The sequence below is a fragment of the Brachionichthys hirsutus genome, unplaced genomic scaffold (assembly GCF_040956055.1).
Source record: "Brachionichthys hirsutus isolate HB-005 unplaced genomic scaffold, CSIRO-AGI_Bhir_v1 contig_790, whole genome shotgun sequence".
In the NCBI taxonomy this organism is placed as follows: domain Eukaryota; kingdom Metazoa; phylum Chordata; class Actinopteri; order Lophiiformes; family Brachionichthyidae; genus Brachionichthys; species Brachionichthys hirsutus.
The window spans coordinates 274,024-291,548 of record NW_027180324.1 but is presented as its reverse complement, the minus strand read 5'-3'; the positions used below and the strand labels follow the sequence as shown (position 1 = coordinate 291,548).

Genomic DNA, 17,525 nt, shown 5'->3' with positions numbered 1-17,525 from the left:
GTGACATTGGAGCTTGTCTAACAAGGTCAGCATCAATATGTTGATACGATGCTGGAAGAATTTGAGTCAGAAAATCCTTTGGAAATTTCACAGCATGAGAAGTAGTGACATTCCGACCCCAAATAAAATGAGTTCTCAGGAGATGTGAATGAGCTTTTTGGTGAGTGTTGTGCTGAACAATGAATCACCAGGATGTCTTGAAACAACGCACCAATATTACAACTTTGTCGTATTACTTTAATCATTGTCAGACATCATTAGCTTGGTTAGTGTTTCATTATGACTGTTCTCAGATATGATTACACTGTATGCCAAGTTTTATTGCATTCAGTTGTTATGCTTCTGAGTTATACTGGCAGAGCTGTCTGTTGTGGACGGGCAGAATAGGCTGCCGGCATGTATTTGACCTGCAGTGCTGCAATGTCAGTCTGCCAATGAGGAAGGATGAGGAAGCTACTTGCACATTTGTGGCTTCATTTTATCTGTGTTTCCCATATTGTTTTGTTTGTTTGGGTACGAGTGTTTGCCTGCAGAAGTCATCTGCGACGGGCGACCAACAGTCTGCTTGTCAAGATCGTTTCAGCTGTGGTCAGAGCTCTGTCTCTATCAATCAGCCTTAAGATCAGCTCCAGTCCTCTCATACAATTATGTCTCCCTCTTACATCCCTTTTACAACTGCAGTGGGACCTTGGCCTCAGCACCCAACACCTGTTTCTTCATGTACTGAAGCTGTGGGCCAACTGAAGTCTCACCAGTTAAATCTGGCTGCAGTATTGTTTTGTCTAGTCTGTTGTGATTGTGCTGGTAGTAATCTGACCTTTTATTGTTATTTCTTGTACATGCGTTACAAGTGTAAATATGTGACGTTTGTTCAATTCATGGCTCTGTGTGTAGTTTGGGAGCACACAGTGAGAACATTTGTAGCTACAGCCATATTTAGATTCATAAAGAGTCATTTCAGAAAACAAAACATGGTCAATAAAGTCTTAACATCCAACCGAACACAGACTCTGTTCTGTTAATGCTGTGTTTAGCTGTACGATTGTCTGTCCTGATGCCATCAAACAGAAGTAAGCTAATGCCAAGTCTCAAAGTCACAGTTCTGACAGGCTGCAGCTACGTCGTAACCACGTCCTTGATGTGACTGCTGTGTGGATGCTTCCTCGTATTTTTTAGATTCTGATGCAGAGATGCGTTTAAAATGACTGAAAGCTTTGGTCATGTTCTCCTGATTATTAGCAGGATTATGGAAAAACTACTGGGTGGATCTTGATGTAAAAAAAATCTGAAGATGGGTCTTGGTCTAATTTAGGCCATTAAATTTTGATAGTGATCCGGATACCCGTCTTGATACATTCAGATAGGTATCTGGATTTTTCCATTCATTTATAATGGAGGTTTTTAAAAAACAAATTATTTCTTGTAAAATATACATTCAATTCGCTCTCCAAAAATCACAGTCAAAGGGGTCTGATCTGCTCTATCGTTTAAAATGTCTTCTGGATCTGGTCCAGAATGAGGGCAGGAAAAATAGTACATTTTAACATTGAAAGCCCCTTTTACCGATTCAAAAGATGAGTTTAAAAATACACATTAACTCCGATTCACTTTTACTTTTCATGGTTGGTGTATAAAGATACCAAGTACCGAGGGGCGACGGTGGTTGGGCGGGACGTCCTATGATTGAGAGGTTGGTGGTTCGATTCCCGGCTCCGGCACATGTGTACACTGTTGTGTCCTTGGGCAAGACACTTCACCGACGTTGCCTGTGTGAATGTAGTGAGCGAGCGAGTGAATGTCGGTGGTGGTCAGGAGGGCCAATGGCGTAGCCTCACTTCTGTCAGTGTGCCCCGGGGTGCCCCAGGTGGTGGCCCAGGCTGGTGCACTTTGGTACGATAGTAGCTTCACCACCACCAAGTATGAATAATGCACAATACAAAGCATCTGGCATCTTTGAGTGTCCAGAAAAGTGCTATATAAACCCAATGCATTATTATAATAAGAACAATTTATAACCTTTTGATGACGATCCAGATCACCATGTGGGTGGTGCAAATCCGATTAAGAGGGGAATGAGCTGCTTAGCGGAGGTTTGCGCTCTGAGTGCTTTTGTAGTTAAAATGGATGATGAATATCCATCCGTATGCATGTAGAAAAACAGGCAGCAGAGTATGGTGTCAAGCTAAGATCCCATTCAAAGTGAGTGTTTACCTTGTCGTCCCCACTCTGGATCTCTTTTTTTCTTAATATTGTATTAACAGTTTCACCTCAGTTTGCTGTGATGTCTCATTGGACACTCCATCTGTGTCCAGCAAAAGACATTGTGGTTATGAATTGAAATGTAAAATAAGAATGTTCATCGTGCTTTAGAGGGACACATCACCTCATACCTTGGAACTAACAGGGGAAGCAGGATGCATGTTCTCATTGAGGGTTCATTAAAACACACTCCACTGTTGTGGTAATGAAACTCCAGCTGCTAATGAGCACCGGCTGGATTGTTTTCTCTGCAGGGAGAGAGCCAAGACAGCTCTGTGGAGCCAGTCTGTTCATGAGGTTCACCCTCCTCCTCCACGGCTCTTCTGCTCCACTCTTCTTCCTTAACTCTTAATTCGTCTTTATTTCACACCTGCTCTTAAACCTCCTCAGGCCAGTAGATAATGATGTTGTTTTGTTTTTGCCTCTATTTACTGTATGGTTACTGGAATAACCAAAAGTGGTTCCAGCTGCATCCCTTTTTTATATCTCAAGGATAGCATACAACGATGTTGTACAAAGACCCATTTTTACTTCATGCCTGTCTTCCGCATGAATACATAATGCTTAACGCAACTGCCACAGTTCCATCGTGCCTGTCATAGTATCATAAATAATGGTTGTTAGAGTAATAATTAAAACACTAAATCATAATTTTGTAGTAAGACACAAAAAGGCTTCGAGCTTGTGTTGCCCTTAGAACATTATAACGCTACGTGAAAACCATTCTGACGGATCCACTTAATAAACTGGATAAATGAATCACGAAGAGTAGCTAATAGAGAATAAATTTATGATTATTTTCATTATTAATTACTCCGATGAAGTTTTCACAATTACTGTTTAAAAAAAAAGAGTCAAACTTCATGATAGATGCTCATCAAAATTTCTTTGAATTCTTATTTTACTCGACAAATAGTCCCAAAACCAAATTGTTTATTATCACAAATGATCCAAACAAAGAAACTCTTTACATTTAATGAAGTGGGAGCAGCAAATGTCTGAAAACAACTTAAGGAATCGATAAAGTTATTGGCAGTTGATGGTTTACAAAAAGATTATTCAGTTGGAGTAATTATTAGTGTCCCTGCAAACTTCTGATTTATGCTTCACTTCTGGATGGTGCTTTATCCCCAGGAAAAATTAAAGATAATAGATAAGAGCCAACCAAGCCCACTTCCCTTCACCTTAAAGGCTTAAACTGTTACCTTCAGTGTGTTCTAGATCCTTCCCAAAGATCTCACTGACCATTTATTGGGTTTGGATTTCCTCAAAGCTTTTTAGTTTTTCCTCTCTATGCTCCATCTTCCAATTAAGACTCCATGCCTAAAGGCTTTTATCCATCAGGTTAGCGTTAGCCAATGCTCAATCAAGTTGCCCGTACACTCCTCACAATTGCAGTGCTGATTAAATAGATAACTGAAGTTCATGCAAAGTTATAATTCAATCTGAATTTTGTTATAAGTGCTTGTGCTGCAGTGGGTCTGTCAGAATCCAGTGATCCTGCACAGAATGTACTTCAGCTCATTATTGGTAAATCTGTGGAGCCTTTCGAGTTAATATAACTTGACTGTCATATAGTCACTCTGGTTTTTCCAGGAAGCAGCTAACTTGGAATTATTAGTTCTTACTTCTTAAAGTGCTGTGCTGTTCATGTGACGCATTATTGTATTCCAACTCCATGCAGTAAAATGGCTCCTTGTCATTTGGCCTAATGTTGCAGCTTCAGACAGACGCCTTCAGAAACCTTTTTTATTTGCTTTTTCAGAGACCTCATGAAGAGAAATAAGACTCAGCTAGTGCTTGATCAATTCTATTATCTGACTTTTTAGTGTGGTTTAGTGGTTCGTGTTGTTGCCTCTCGGCAGGAAAGTGTTTGGTTTGTGAAAAAGTTCAAAATGGAGTTGGACATGATCTCCTCCTGGTCTGCAGTTTTCTCTGGCTTCCTCCCCGAATCAAAAGAAGTGAACGTTTGGTGGTGATTGGTAACAAATATGTTCCTTGTGTTTGTATCAGTTTTTTGATGAGCTGGCATCCTATGCTGTACCCTATTCCTTGCTGTTGTAATGTGTTTTTCTGCTTTGGTATGGATTAGAAAATACTTGATATATTATAGAATGACTATAGATTAAATATGCGTTGCAACATTGTTGTCCTTTGCCCTGGGATTATTGCTATGATGTGTCATTAGTTTTTAATGGAATAATCTGGTTTGTTAGAAGAATTAGAGAACATAGACCAGGGACACAGTGGCTACATGGGGATAGAATACGTGCCAGTTTTATCATTTCTTGTATGACCTCGGTTTATACAAAGCTCCCTGGATCACGTCATGCTTTTTCTGCACAATGGGTGAGGTGTACAGTAATAAAACTCTTGATTGCAGCATCACGGTTTAGCATTTTCTGGCAGTATTCACTACCCAGTTCATTGTCTGTAGACAGTACTTGGTGTTACTATCATGGTTCTTTCTCATTTGTTTACCCTTAAGAGGATTTCAGATGTTTTTAAACAAATATTTTACTAATTTTATGAACGCAATGGCTGCTCAATAAATCTTAAATTATTGTCAGATCAATATAGGAGCTGTGGTTATCCAAAGATTAAAGAATAGAGCTTCCTATTGAGGGGTAGCTGTTCTGGTAACAACCACTTATAACATTTTTATTTTAAAGATTACATATTATACTCTTTTTCCACAAATTAATGCAGTTCCCAGACACTTATATGAAATATCTGTGCCGGTCAAAATAGCAAACAGATGCTGCAGGACAGCGTCCCTCTTTTCTGTCTCAAAAAGCTCTGTCAGAAAAGCCTCTGAAAACAAACCCGAAACTTGAGTGCACATGCACACATATCTTCTGCATGGTCTCTTACTGTGACATCACAGTAAGATATATTTCTTCCAAAATTGTTTCTGTACTTCATAATATGGGACCTTTAAAGGAGACATATTATGAAAAACTCACTTTTCCCATGTTTCTACACTTTTATGGTGGCTTTGGGTCATTACCAACCCCAAAACAGCTAAATAAACCACCAAGTGAATCCTGCATAGTTTACGTAGTTCTGTAATCACCTACAAAATATTTTGAGAATATTTAAAATATTTTATAGTTCAGATGTTCCATGTCAATTTAAAGTCTATTAGGGCTCCATGATGTGACAACCATCAAGGTGTACCCAGCAGGGACGGACAATGCATGGTTGCGTCTCAGGCTACCCGCGGCACTCACAAGGACATCGACACCTACACTTCTTCTGTGCTGGACCATATCAGAACCACTACTGACAGTGTTACAACATAGAAACAGATCACCACATACCCAAATCAGAAGCCATGGATGAACAAGGAGGTCCTGCTAAAGGCGCGCAACACCGCCTTCAGATCAGCACGGATGCTGTTTATTGACTTCAGATCAGCATTAAACACTGTCACCTCCACACTGCCATTGGATTATGTACTTTCTGATCTACAGACCCCCCCGCCCCCCCATTGTCATCAGATTATATACTTTCTGATCTACAGACCCCCCCCCCCCCCCACACACACACACACACACACTGCCATTGGATTATGTAGCAGCATGTTAGGTCAGGAACGCACCTGCTCAAGCATTATTAGACTCAACACAGGTGTACCACAGAGCTGTGTACTGAGCCCATAGACGAACATCTATGGCTACGCAAATGAGAGCATCCTGACCAGCTGTGTCACTGTCTGGTATGGGAACTGCTCTGCTATGGGCTGTAAGATGCTCCAGCAGGTGGTGAAAACTGTCCAACTCCTTTTCCAGCCATTGAGGACATCCAGAGGAAACGCTGTCTGCGCCAAGCCCACAGCATCCTCGAGGGCTCATCCCACCTTACCCATAAACTGTTTGCACTCTTGCCCTCCGGCAGACACTTCAGGAGCCTCTGATCCAGGACCACCAGACTGAGGAACAGTATTTTTCCCCACAGCTATCTCCTTACTGAACTCTGCCCCCTGCCCCTACACATCACTGCATACTGATCAGCCCCCCATCACTTCTGGTTATACAGAGGGTTCTTAATTCATGCCTTATGCGAATATACAGAATTAGAATATACATAGAGTAAAGTGTACAAACAAATACTGTTGGTCATGCTATAAGAGTGATATGAACATACGATACATATTATATGCTCATATTTTACAGATGGGTGAGAGACGTGCATACAGGGGCTCGTCGACTTACGACCACAATTGGTTCCGAGGGATTTCGGTCGTAAATCGGCCCACGTTATTATGCTGTCATGATACTGTAAATTTGTTATTTATTTGTTATGCTTATTTAATTGACAGTGTTAGTAATTTTTAAGTGATTTTCCAAACAAGTGATATGACCTTGTCATGAAATATTTTTTTCTACAGGGTCTGTTTGGTCCGTCATTGTCAAGAAGAACCCATAGAATATAGATGCTGCTTTTTATTTATTTATTTTTAGATGCGAGGTCCTCTGGTTGAGCACTATTTGTTGCCAGTGTGTTTGTGCTGGTGTGATCCTGTGCTGCGCTTTGATTTGGACTGAATGAAGAGGCATGAAGATTAGAGTATAAATCAACATGAGCAGTATTAAATTGTGAGAGGTTCTGGATGTCACTTTTGATGCATATTCAGTTTATTACTCAGCCGTAGACAGATGTCCCTCTGACTGCAGGGCCACTTAATAAAAGTGTCAAACGTGTTACAAATTAGTTCTAGAGTGATTAATTCTTCTCATCTTGAAAAATACAGCGCACGAGGCCCAACTGTCCCCTTTTTATATGAATTATACTCCAACCCTGCGGACTGCGGGTGTAAATTAGCATATTTGCTAAAATCCGGCATATTTATATCTATTAGATTATGCTGTATCGATGTTCATTAATGTGCACTGTCCCTATCAAATGAATGAATGAATGAATGAATGAACCCAAAATTCAGAAATTAAGCTAACCCAATAAAGTGATTCATGCCATGCATGAACATTTAATCAACCCTTCCTTGGCCTGAGATCCACCCTGACAAGAAGTTTCATCAGAACCAGATTCCTTTCTGATAGACAGAGAAACCAAAGTGTTTGATCACTGAACAGCATCTGACTCTCATTGGCAGCGCTAATAAAACCAGAAAAGTGGCATTATGAGACATATTCATGATGGCAGTCAAATCTGTAAGGAAAAAATGTGACAGGGTAGGAATGGTGTTATGAAGGATTAGGAAGTTGTTGAGGGCGGGATGAAGACCAGTGCACATTGATTGCTTTTGATATAATGAATTGGATGTTTTCACCAACAGCACTTTTTAAGCATGTTCAAGTGTCCTCCAGTTTAATCTTCAGTGTTGGATGTTACACAGCATTTTCAATAAATGAATTTCATTTCTAATGAATATATTTATATTCACAACGAAGAGAACGCGTTATCTGTTAATGGGCTTTTGGATTTCAAGGATGTATATGTGCGTGGGACGAATGGATTGAGTTTGACCTTATGGGGTCTTGGCAGTACATTGTGGTGCCGGACTTGGACACTGCATTTAATCAGATTGGCTTTTATTATTAATAGCTGTGAAAGGAGCAGGGTAAAGGAGAAAATGAAGGAGAGATTAGGGCAGTTGCTGAGCAGAGAGCTATATAATAAGCTTTTGTTCAGTGCCTTGGACATCTGTCTCTCTCTCTCTCTTACTATGTCTCCTCACTCTGTTTATACTCAGGAATTCAACCTTTATTAATTTATCATATTCACATGAGAGTTGCATGGTACAGATCTTTTTAATAGTTTCAGCACAGGTAGATGTTTGTGCTTAGAGTCTCAAATGTTAATATGTATTAACAGGAAGAAAAAAAACATTTCAAGTGGTCCCTGCCTTGTTGATGGCAGCTCAAGCCTGAAATTGCACTCTAACTAAGTATTCAGTCTTGGCAGAGAAGACTGCAGATGGTTTAAGCTGTGTCGGAGAAAGACTCATGTCCACTCATTGATATTCAGAGGCTCTATGAGTGAGAGCAGTAAACAACCAGAAAGCTCTGGAACTGGCACTTGAGGAACGTTGCAGGACACGAATTGTCTCTGCTGCTTTAACAATGAGGGACATTCAAATATAATCAGACTATTAGAAAACCTTGCATTCTTTCTTACACACACACACACACACACCGTAGCCCCCGCCACACTCACTCACTTTCACTCCCTCGCTCTTCTTCCCTCTCCCTCTCTGCATCTGCACCACATCACCAGCAGCAAGAGTGCATTTTAGAGCAGAGCTGGAGAGGGCAGGGCAGGCATCGTGTCCCTGTGTGGGCCATCCAGCGGAGGGAGTGAATCTGCATGCTAACGTTGAGAATTTCTCTCTCTCTCTCTCTCTCTTTCCTCTCTAGAGCCGCAAGCTGAGAAACAACCAAGCTCCTCCTCCCCTGCTACTCAGGAACTGATGACAAGGCTGGGCTTTTTACTAGGAGAAGGGATCCCGGGTACGGCACGCATACCTATGGACGACAAAAATGAAAAGAAGGTATTTTAATTTTCTCCTGCCAGTCCAACTCCCTCCCTCTTGCAACAGCAACTGCTGCCACTGCTGCAGCGCACAGATAGACAGAGAGAAGGGAGGGATGAGAAGAGGAGGGAAGTTGTGACACTGTAAGAGAAGAATGGATTATTTTGTTGCAGCTTGAATCGTTTCTCCTCCCTGCATATTATCTTTGGAAGGAGATTTAAGAAGCACCTCTGGGATTTTTATTTTTTATTTTTTGGGGGCACAACAAACAACGGTAACTGTCAAACTGTTTTGACATGGTAAAGAAACAGCATATTTAACATGGGTGGTTTTATTTCACTGTGTGATGTGTCTCCCAGGAAGTTGAGTGCTATTCCAGGGGCTCTTAAGTATGTAACAGGAGTGTCCAAGCTTGGGTCCAGAAATAGATATGTAAGGTCTGAGCCTTACTTTGTTTGGTTCCACTAATTAAGCAGAGGTTTTGTGAAGAACCCAGGGAGGCTTAGCATATTCTCTTCCTTGGCGTGTCTCTGGCATGTTTTCATACTAAATTTGCAGGAAAGTGGCACTTCTAAGATATTTAATAAGATGTTAGGAATTAGAACATGATGAGTGTGTAAGCTCTCTTCTTGTTTGTTCGTGTGAATGTGTGTGTGTGTGTGAGTGTGTGTGTGTGAGTGTTTTTATTTTTAAAGAGATCCGTCTGAGAGGAGCATCTGCCTGCAATTCTCTGAATCTCCGTGCTGCTGTTTTACAACATGGAGTTAGCTCAGGATATTAGCGTTAGTTACTCTTTACAAAAATCATTAAATGTCAAACATTTTGGCTTTCACTGATTTGCTGAGAAATGCTGAAACAGGTGGATGTTGTATAGTTGATGTTCAACACGTTGTTCCATCTTTTAAATTCTTTGTTTCCCAAACATCTAGAAGACAATATGTCTAGAATGAGTATTAATAGTCTCGTTGTGTGGGTTCAGTTGGGTTAGCTGTCTGTAGCAGAAAAAAGAACATGTTTATGTTCTTGTTTAAATACTGCAGACTTGTTTTAAGCAAAGATTTATATTGTTTGATAAATCTATTTGTTTCTGAATTTGTTTGCAAATGTTCTGTCGTTATTCAGGTTGAAGTAAATAATTATTTTCAAAGATTTGCAGTAACAATATGCAGTAAGTAAAAGAGGCTAAATAGCATGTTTGTAAGTTTGACTCTAGGTATAAGTTTAGAAACAGTTTGCGATGCTTTGCTGGGATTTCAGCTGGCAGAGCTTGTTGAAGGAAACACACCGCCTTTTGGTGAATGTTGTTTGATAAGCCAACTGGTGTCTTTTTATTTCCAACGGTTGATATAGAAAGAGCTCCAGGGTGACGTTATGCATGAATCCGACTTCATGGGAACATGAGGATGGTGGAGTTGGTTCAAAACTAACTGAGATGGACTCAGACTCTGTGGTGGGAAAAAGTTCAAATGCTTCGGTTCTTCTTATGATGAGACGAGGATGCCCTGACCGAGCAGCAGTATATTGTGTATAACCAGAATATAGTTGAAGGAAGAAGTGGGAACAGGACAAACCAGCTATAACTTGGATTACTTCCTTTGTCAGTTAGTTCAAAGATTCTGTTGCTTTGTGGTTGTCAGACACGCTTGATGGCATGAGAGTGGTGTCTTTTGTCTCACGACAAAGCACAGACTCCATTGTGAAGTGGCTTATTTTATTCACCTTAGACATATGAGTGTGTAATTTTCAAGCTTCTCTCCATTTGCAGCACTTATTCCTTTTGGCATTCATCCCAACCTCGCATATGAATCCATGGTTGTTTTTCAGAGGATATTTTCTATCATCATCATCATCATCATCATCACATGATCCAGGCCAACTAGGCAGTGAAGCTGGACCAAATATTCCCTTAATAGTTTCTCAATTCTCTTTCCAAATATGGATTGTAGAAGTATTTTTAGTTTGTTTTTTATCGCTGCTCATGCTGAAAAAATGTTAACAAGTTGTTCCAGCTTACAATTTATATTACTTCATACTTCATTGACATGTTTGATTAGTGGAGCACATTCGTCATGCACCTTAACCCATTTGCCCACCCCCTTCTCCCCAGTGCTCTGTGACCAGCCAGGGTATCAGTCCTTGCTCCACCCTAACCAGCAGCACAGCATCTCCTAGCACCAACAGCCCATGTTCCACACTCAACAGCACGACCAGTCGCCCGCCTCTCAGGCGCTCCAGCCCTTGTGGGACCATCACAAGTCCCAGCTCCACGCTTGAGAGCAAGGACAGCGGGATCATAGGTGAGGAATGCCAAACTGCATCACCATAGCCAAATAACAACTTGTATGGGGCAACTCTATTTCCTCTCCATTCCATGTGGCCAATGTACGGCAAGGCAGCATTTTATCCCCTTTCCTTCTTAATGTTTTTATGGGTGAATTATCTGTACAATTGAATGCCTGTAATGCAGGGTGTATCAATGGAGACTGTATTATCAACCACCTCATGCTAGCAGATGACTTGGTGGTCCTATGTCCAAGCAGTGCTGGTCTAAGGCAGTTACTAAGAATGTACTCACAGTACGGAATTGATTTTGACATCAAGTACAATGCAAAAACTATCTTAACTCTGGTTGAGAGAAGTAATGAAGACAGCAAACTGGTATTTCCTGACTTCTATCTGTCTGGAATATCACAGAAAGAGTGCAAGGAGACCAAATATCTTAGGTCATTTTATAACAAATAACCTGCGGTATTACGAAACCTGATGTACAGATTTATGTGCAGGTTAACAGACTCTATGAACAGCATCATCGTTGCACTTTCTAATCCTGCCAAGAGCTCTGTTAGGCTGTCATCCAAGCTATGGAGACACTGGCGATCTAGCCTGTATGTGCGGAGTTAAGGCTGTGAGTCCTGCCTTGTTTGTTTATGCCTTTATTTATTGTTTTGTTTTTATATGTATATGTGTGTTCTGCACTATGGACCCCTCTGTGTGTGTCTTGAATACAGTTTGAATTGAATTTAACTTTATCACAATTGAGCTGTCTCTGAGCACAGTGTAACAGAAGCTCACACGCAATAGTAACGCACCTCTAAGCAAAGACAGCTCACAAAGACTAACTCAGTCCTAAGGCTCCATTTAAACATAGGTAGTGGCAAAGGCTCTGTTGACCTCTCAGCAACATTATTCTTTTCATTTTTCATTAATTCTGGTCAGGGTTTCTGTCAGAACAGATTCCTCCACTTGTGTATTTAACTGTTTTCATTTATTACAGCATTTGACAGAAAAACTGGCTATGACCGTTCCCTCATGTACACAAAGTGTCACCTGCATTCTGTCACTCGTCTATCTTTTTGTTAAACCTTTTGGATTTTTCTTGGGACTGAAGAGCCTTTCTGTCGGGGTGTATTCATCCTCTGAGAGCTGGAGTTTTTATAGAGCTGTTCCGGTGTTAGAGAGCATTGAGGTGGCGGTTTGACGTTGTATTGTGTCTCTAGTTACAACCCTGCTCGACATCTGGGGGTTTGCAGAGGCTGACATGAATACGATGTAGTCTATTGATGCATTAATTTGTCTATGCTTCCTACCCACGATTGATTCAATCACTAAAAGTTAATGTCTCAATATGAAAACTGGTATTAAATATTAGAAGAATTAATAGCAGGGCGGCTCGGTGGCGCAGTGGTAAGCACTGTTGCCTCACAGAGAGATGGTTGCAGGTTCGTCTCCGGCTTGTGGCCATTCTGTGAGGAGTTTGCATGTTCTCCGTGTCTGCGTGGGTTCTCTCCGGGTTCTCCGGCTTCCTCCCACCACCAAAAACATGCAGCCTAGGCTGATTGGTGACGCTACATTGCCCGTAGGTGTGAGTGTGTGTGTGGCTGGTTGTCTGTCTCTGTGTTGCCCTGCGATGAACTGGCGGCTTGTCCAGGGTGTCCCCTGCCTCTCGCCCATTGACTGCTGGGATTGGCTCCAGCTTGGCCCGCGACCCGATAGCGGAATAAGCGGTTAGAAAAATGAAATTAATAGCAAATCGTTATAATATACACACCGCCTTTTGGTGTCACTTTGACAGTGAATCAGAACCAGAAACCATTTGTGGCCAAATGTGGACTGAATTCTGGATTATTATTTATGGTCGGGGGGGAAATGTTCACTTTTTAAAAAAAGGATTATCATTGTCCTTTTTCTGGTATGAACCATCTATGAACACGTTTATTGCTCATTCAGACTAACGGACATGGCTGTTCTGCAGTACAAAAGTACTATACCAATCCAGGAATAACACATTTTCTTGTGTTTGCTATAGTGCAGAGTTGACATATTTGATTATGAGTCAGTCATTCTGCCCCCCAGAGTAATATCAGAGCTAGCTGCTAAATAATTTATGGAACTGTCATATAGTATCCTCCAGCATATTACTTCGACATGTTGCCACCCAGGATTAACAGGCTCTTCTGCCACATGTTTCGTAGCTTGTCTCATTATAAATCTACTATGGTTGTGTTGAATAAAGATTTGCTTTGTGAGGGAATGATATGATGTGACGTTTGCCTACGACATCTCTCCCACTTGCTTTGCTAAGATTGTGCAGTCATGTGAAAGAGCCGGACTGTGTTGTATCGACAAAAGTACATTAATTTGGCCATGACCTGTGTCTGAAGCTCAGGTTGCTGGAATTGGGGAGACTTAGCAATGCATAACTCTTCCATACAACTCCCACGGGGAGTCCATGCATGAAGTGGGTGGAGATGGACTTAAATCAGTCACTACCTCTGGCAAAACAAATAACAATGCATGTTTCCTCTCACATACCACGGCGACCACTATTGCGTGTCTTCGGACGACAGGTTTTGTGAATGACTTCATTTTTGGCCTGGCTAAATAGCATAGCAGTCACGAGGTGTTATGTTGGTGATGATGCAACATACTGTGGCATTATAAAATCCAGATCACCAGTGTGTGATGCAAACACAGCCAGTTGGCCAATCAGTTCTAGTCCTTTGACTCTGCTCTGTTAATGATTCCGTGTCCATCTGCCTGTCATGCTGCTCTGGCCTTAACGCAGCATTTTGAATCGTATTAGATGGTTGGCCTTGAGTGTTAGAAGAACACAGAGGACAATTTTAACAGAACTTATTTACCATATTCTTGTATTTTTCTCATGTTTTAAATGGGAATTATGTTCTATAGTACAGAAGGTTCTCTCATCAAAAGACAATCAACATTTCTTAGTTCAGAATATGAATTCAAGAATTCATGCCATTTTGAATTTCAGAAAGAAGAAAACAAGTGTAGCACAGAAAGCAGATGGTAAACAATGTTAAGGCCAATGAGGAAAGGTGTGTAGTTATTCAAATAGTAAGATGAAGACAGACAGGTGTTCATTGCTTGCGCAAAAAATAGCTCACATTTCTTGCCTACTCTTTTCATTTTTCCTGCTTTTCCTGCTATAATTTCCTCTCCTCTCAGCCACCATTACTAGTTCTTCGGAGAATGATGACCGGAGTGGCTCCAGTCTGGAGTGGAGCAAGGATGGCAGCCTGAGGGGCAGTGGACACCATGGCCTGTCACAAAGTGTGCGGGTGGACACTTGTTCTCCTGTGGCAGAAGAAGACTCCAACAGCGCCACGGCCGACACCCCATCCAGGCCAGACCAGCAGCCGCAGTCCAACACATCAGCAGGAGTACCACAACCTCCATCTCACTCGTCTGAAGGGCCCATTCCATACCCAGCACAAACATCTTCTTCCCTCATGATGCCGAGGCCAAACTCTGTAGCAGGTAAGAGATCTTTTTTGAGCCTCTGACATCTGGATGTCTTCTGTGAAGTAGAATGAATATGTATATTTATCTCAGACACTATGCATTAAATATTTAACTGAAGATTTCATCTCGTCTCCCAGAAACGTTTTGTCACGCTGACGGTAAATGTTGATTCTGCTTGGATGTCTCACTATATTTTATTGTCAGTCAATTCAGGGTTGTGATGCTATGATATGCCTGAGGCTGACAACGGCTGTGCCAGTTCTAGTCCTTGCAAGTGACAGACACAGACAGGAAAGAGCATGTGTAGATAAAGAGACTAAAAGAAGTTAGTGTTTTTCACAAGTCAAACTGTGCTTTTCAACAAGGGCTGGGGTATGGAGGCAGAAGTTTGGGATTAGGCAGCTGCTGTATGTTGCGCCCCGACCCTGCATGATATGTTGAACGTAAAGCAAGCCGCTGTCTGGCTGTTCTGTTCTGCATTCCTGCCCTGAAACCTCCCTGTTATGGCTCAGCTTGGCGTATCCACACAGCTGTCACAGTTGTTGATATCACTCGCTATGCCCCCCCCCCCCCCCCCCCTTTCATACCTAGATCCCCCTCACGCTGGCTCCTTCTGCTTTCACTCTTCCTGCTTTTGGAAATACACTCTTCTTAGATCTTCTTTTAAAAGTTCAAGGCTGAGTTGAGACAAAAAATGAAGACCAGTAATAATGAAGCCCTGACTTATTGCTGGGTTGTATCCCTCGCTAAGGGCAGTTAAGGACAGGACTTGCAGTTTAGTTGGTAACTCAGTCACATACTGTTTATTGAACTCCATACGCAGGTGAGTGTGTTCTATATGCATTCTGTTAACATTGACTAGATGCTAGAAATACAGCAACATCAATATATACGATTGCTTGAAGATTGCAAACCTCTACAGTGGTCAGAATGTTCTTTGCCTTATCTCACAATGTTAAAGAGTCCCAGATGTTGATCCAGATCCTCATCTGGAACATCATCGAAATGTAATATATTTACGATTTGCAAATCTGTCTATACTTTTTTTTTTTCGTAATCCTGCCAACAAACAGAAAAGCAAATCAAGCCAATCAGATTTCTTTGTCGGAGGTAATATAAAATAGTTGTGTGTACATGATATACGTAGCTTTAACACTTCAGCATCAGATGTGTCTCTGTATGTATGTGTCTATACATAATCAAATAATGACTGAATATTTGAAAATCAATGCCAATCCTTGAAATATGCAGACACACACACACACACACATTTGAATTCTACGGCTGCCAATATTTAGGCATAATTTATTTACTGTTTCTACAAAATGCCTTGGGTTAGTTTTTATACAAGTGCTGTATCTATTCATGTCAACACTATATCATTGTGTTTTTTCCTATTTATCTCTCTAAGACATCTCTTCTTCCTATTGAATTTTTAATGGACGTATTAGAACTTGCCTTTAGCAAAGCATCTGCACAGAGAATATAATGCGATGTAAAAGTGGTGTGTTCCTTGCAGACTGTCTACTTTTGTCAACAAACGTGCTCTCCGGACTCTTTCTGGAGCCCTCGTTCAGCCCCTTTTTGACTATTCTAGCACCTCCTGGTATTCCAACATCAAAATGTCCCTGAAAACCAGGCTCCAAACTTCACAAAACAAACTGATTCGGCTACTCCTCAATCTGGGGCCCATGACCCACCTTCTTCCTAGACATTTTGCTAAATGGCTCAGGGTAGAAGACAGGGTTAAACAACTCAAAGTGGGATTGGCATTTAAAATAGTCAATGCAGCTCTGCCCTCAGTCCCCTTAATCCCTGCATACCTGAATAAACACCTTCAAAGATTTAGTGACACCCACAGTCACAACACTAGAGGGAGCTCAAACAACAACCTGATTACCCCCTCCTATAAGACAAACATGGGTAAATCATCTTTTTATAATACTGTTTGACTCCTGCCCTCAAAACATGCACCTCGATGGCCTCCTTCAAAACAGCCCTAAAAATACACCTTTCAGGGGGGCAGAAACGGAGATAGTCATCACAACTCGCTCCGGATCAATCCCCCCCCCCCCCCCCCCCCTTTTTTTTGTCCACCTACATTGTACATATTATGTGTCTGTCTAATTTATTGTTATTTTGCATCTGTGGAGTAATTTATTTTTATTTTATTGGTCTTGATAAATGTCGATGACTTATGTACTAAGGACTTTCAATGGGAACAAGACCGCAAGGGCTTTTTTGAAATGCTCCTCTTAGACAGGGTGCTTGACTGTACTTGTACTGTAATACATGCTACTGTGTGACTGTACTTGTACTGCTCTAACATTCTATCTAATAAATATATTCATCATCATCATCAAAGCTGAAGGAAATCTTAAAGCCCTTTAGTCATGTATCCAAAGAAAGGCAACAGTAATACGACTGGAAAATAAGAGGAAAGTAGTGAGAACAACTGTTGAATTGAAGAAAGAAATAATCTCCAAATATTAAAATGGCATTTGTGTCTTGGATCTTGCTGCTCAGTATGGAATGGAGAAATTAATGATTTAGACTTTTCTTAAGAAAGCTGAACTAAAGAGAAAGAGAAGGGGTAAAACCCAGTCATTTTATGGAGGAGGACTCCCTTTCAAAGGAATAATCCTCCCTTCCCTCCCGACACTGCAGCCAAAATAGTATGTACCGTATTTTTTGGATTATACGTCGCTCCGGATTGTAGGTCGCACCAGCCAAAAAATGCAGAATTAAGAAGAAAAAACCATATATAGGTCGCACTGGAGGATAAGTCGCATTTTTGGGGAAAATTTATTTGATAAAATCCAACACCAAACAACATATAGCACAAAGAACATGCTAACACGTTTACCAAAATATCAGGTTTTACTCCGAATCACGAAATCCAAGGAAATCTTCATCCTCTGTGTCACTTTTGAACAACTCCCCCAACTCGGCAGGTAGACAAGACGCCGCTTCCTCTTCTACGTCGCTTACATCAGACTCGTCG

General features: G+C 41.2%; 1 protein-coding gene across 1 annotated transcript in view; it reads left to right on the top strand.

Annotated features, from left to right (window-relative positions):
- The window catches only part of LOC137912750 (protein TANC1-like), an 87,485-nt gene that overhangs the window by 27,941 nt on the left and 42,019 nt on the right, over nt 1-17,525 (top strand). The window contains exons 4-6 of the mRNA XM_068756886.1: nt 8,640-8,773; nt 10,863-11,052; nt 14,225-14,536. Coding sequence (XP_068612987.1) covers nt 8,640-8,773; nt 10,863-11,052; nt 14,225-14,536 — 636 coding nt within the window. The remainder of the gene's footprint in view (nt 1-8,639; nt 8,774-10,862; nt 11,053-14,224; nt 14,537-17,525) is intronic.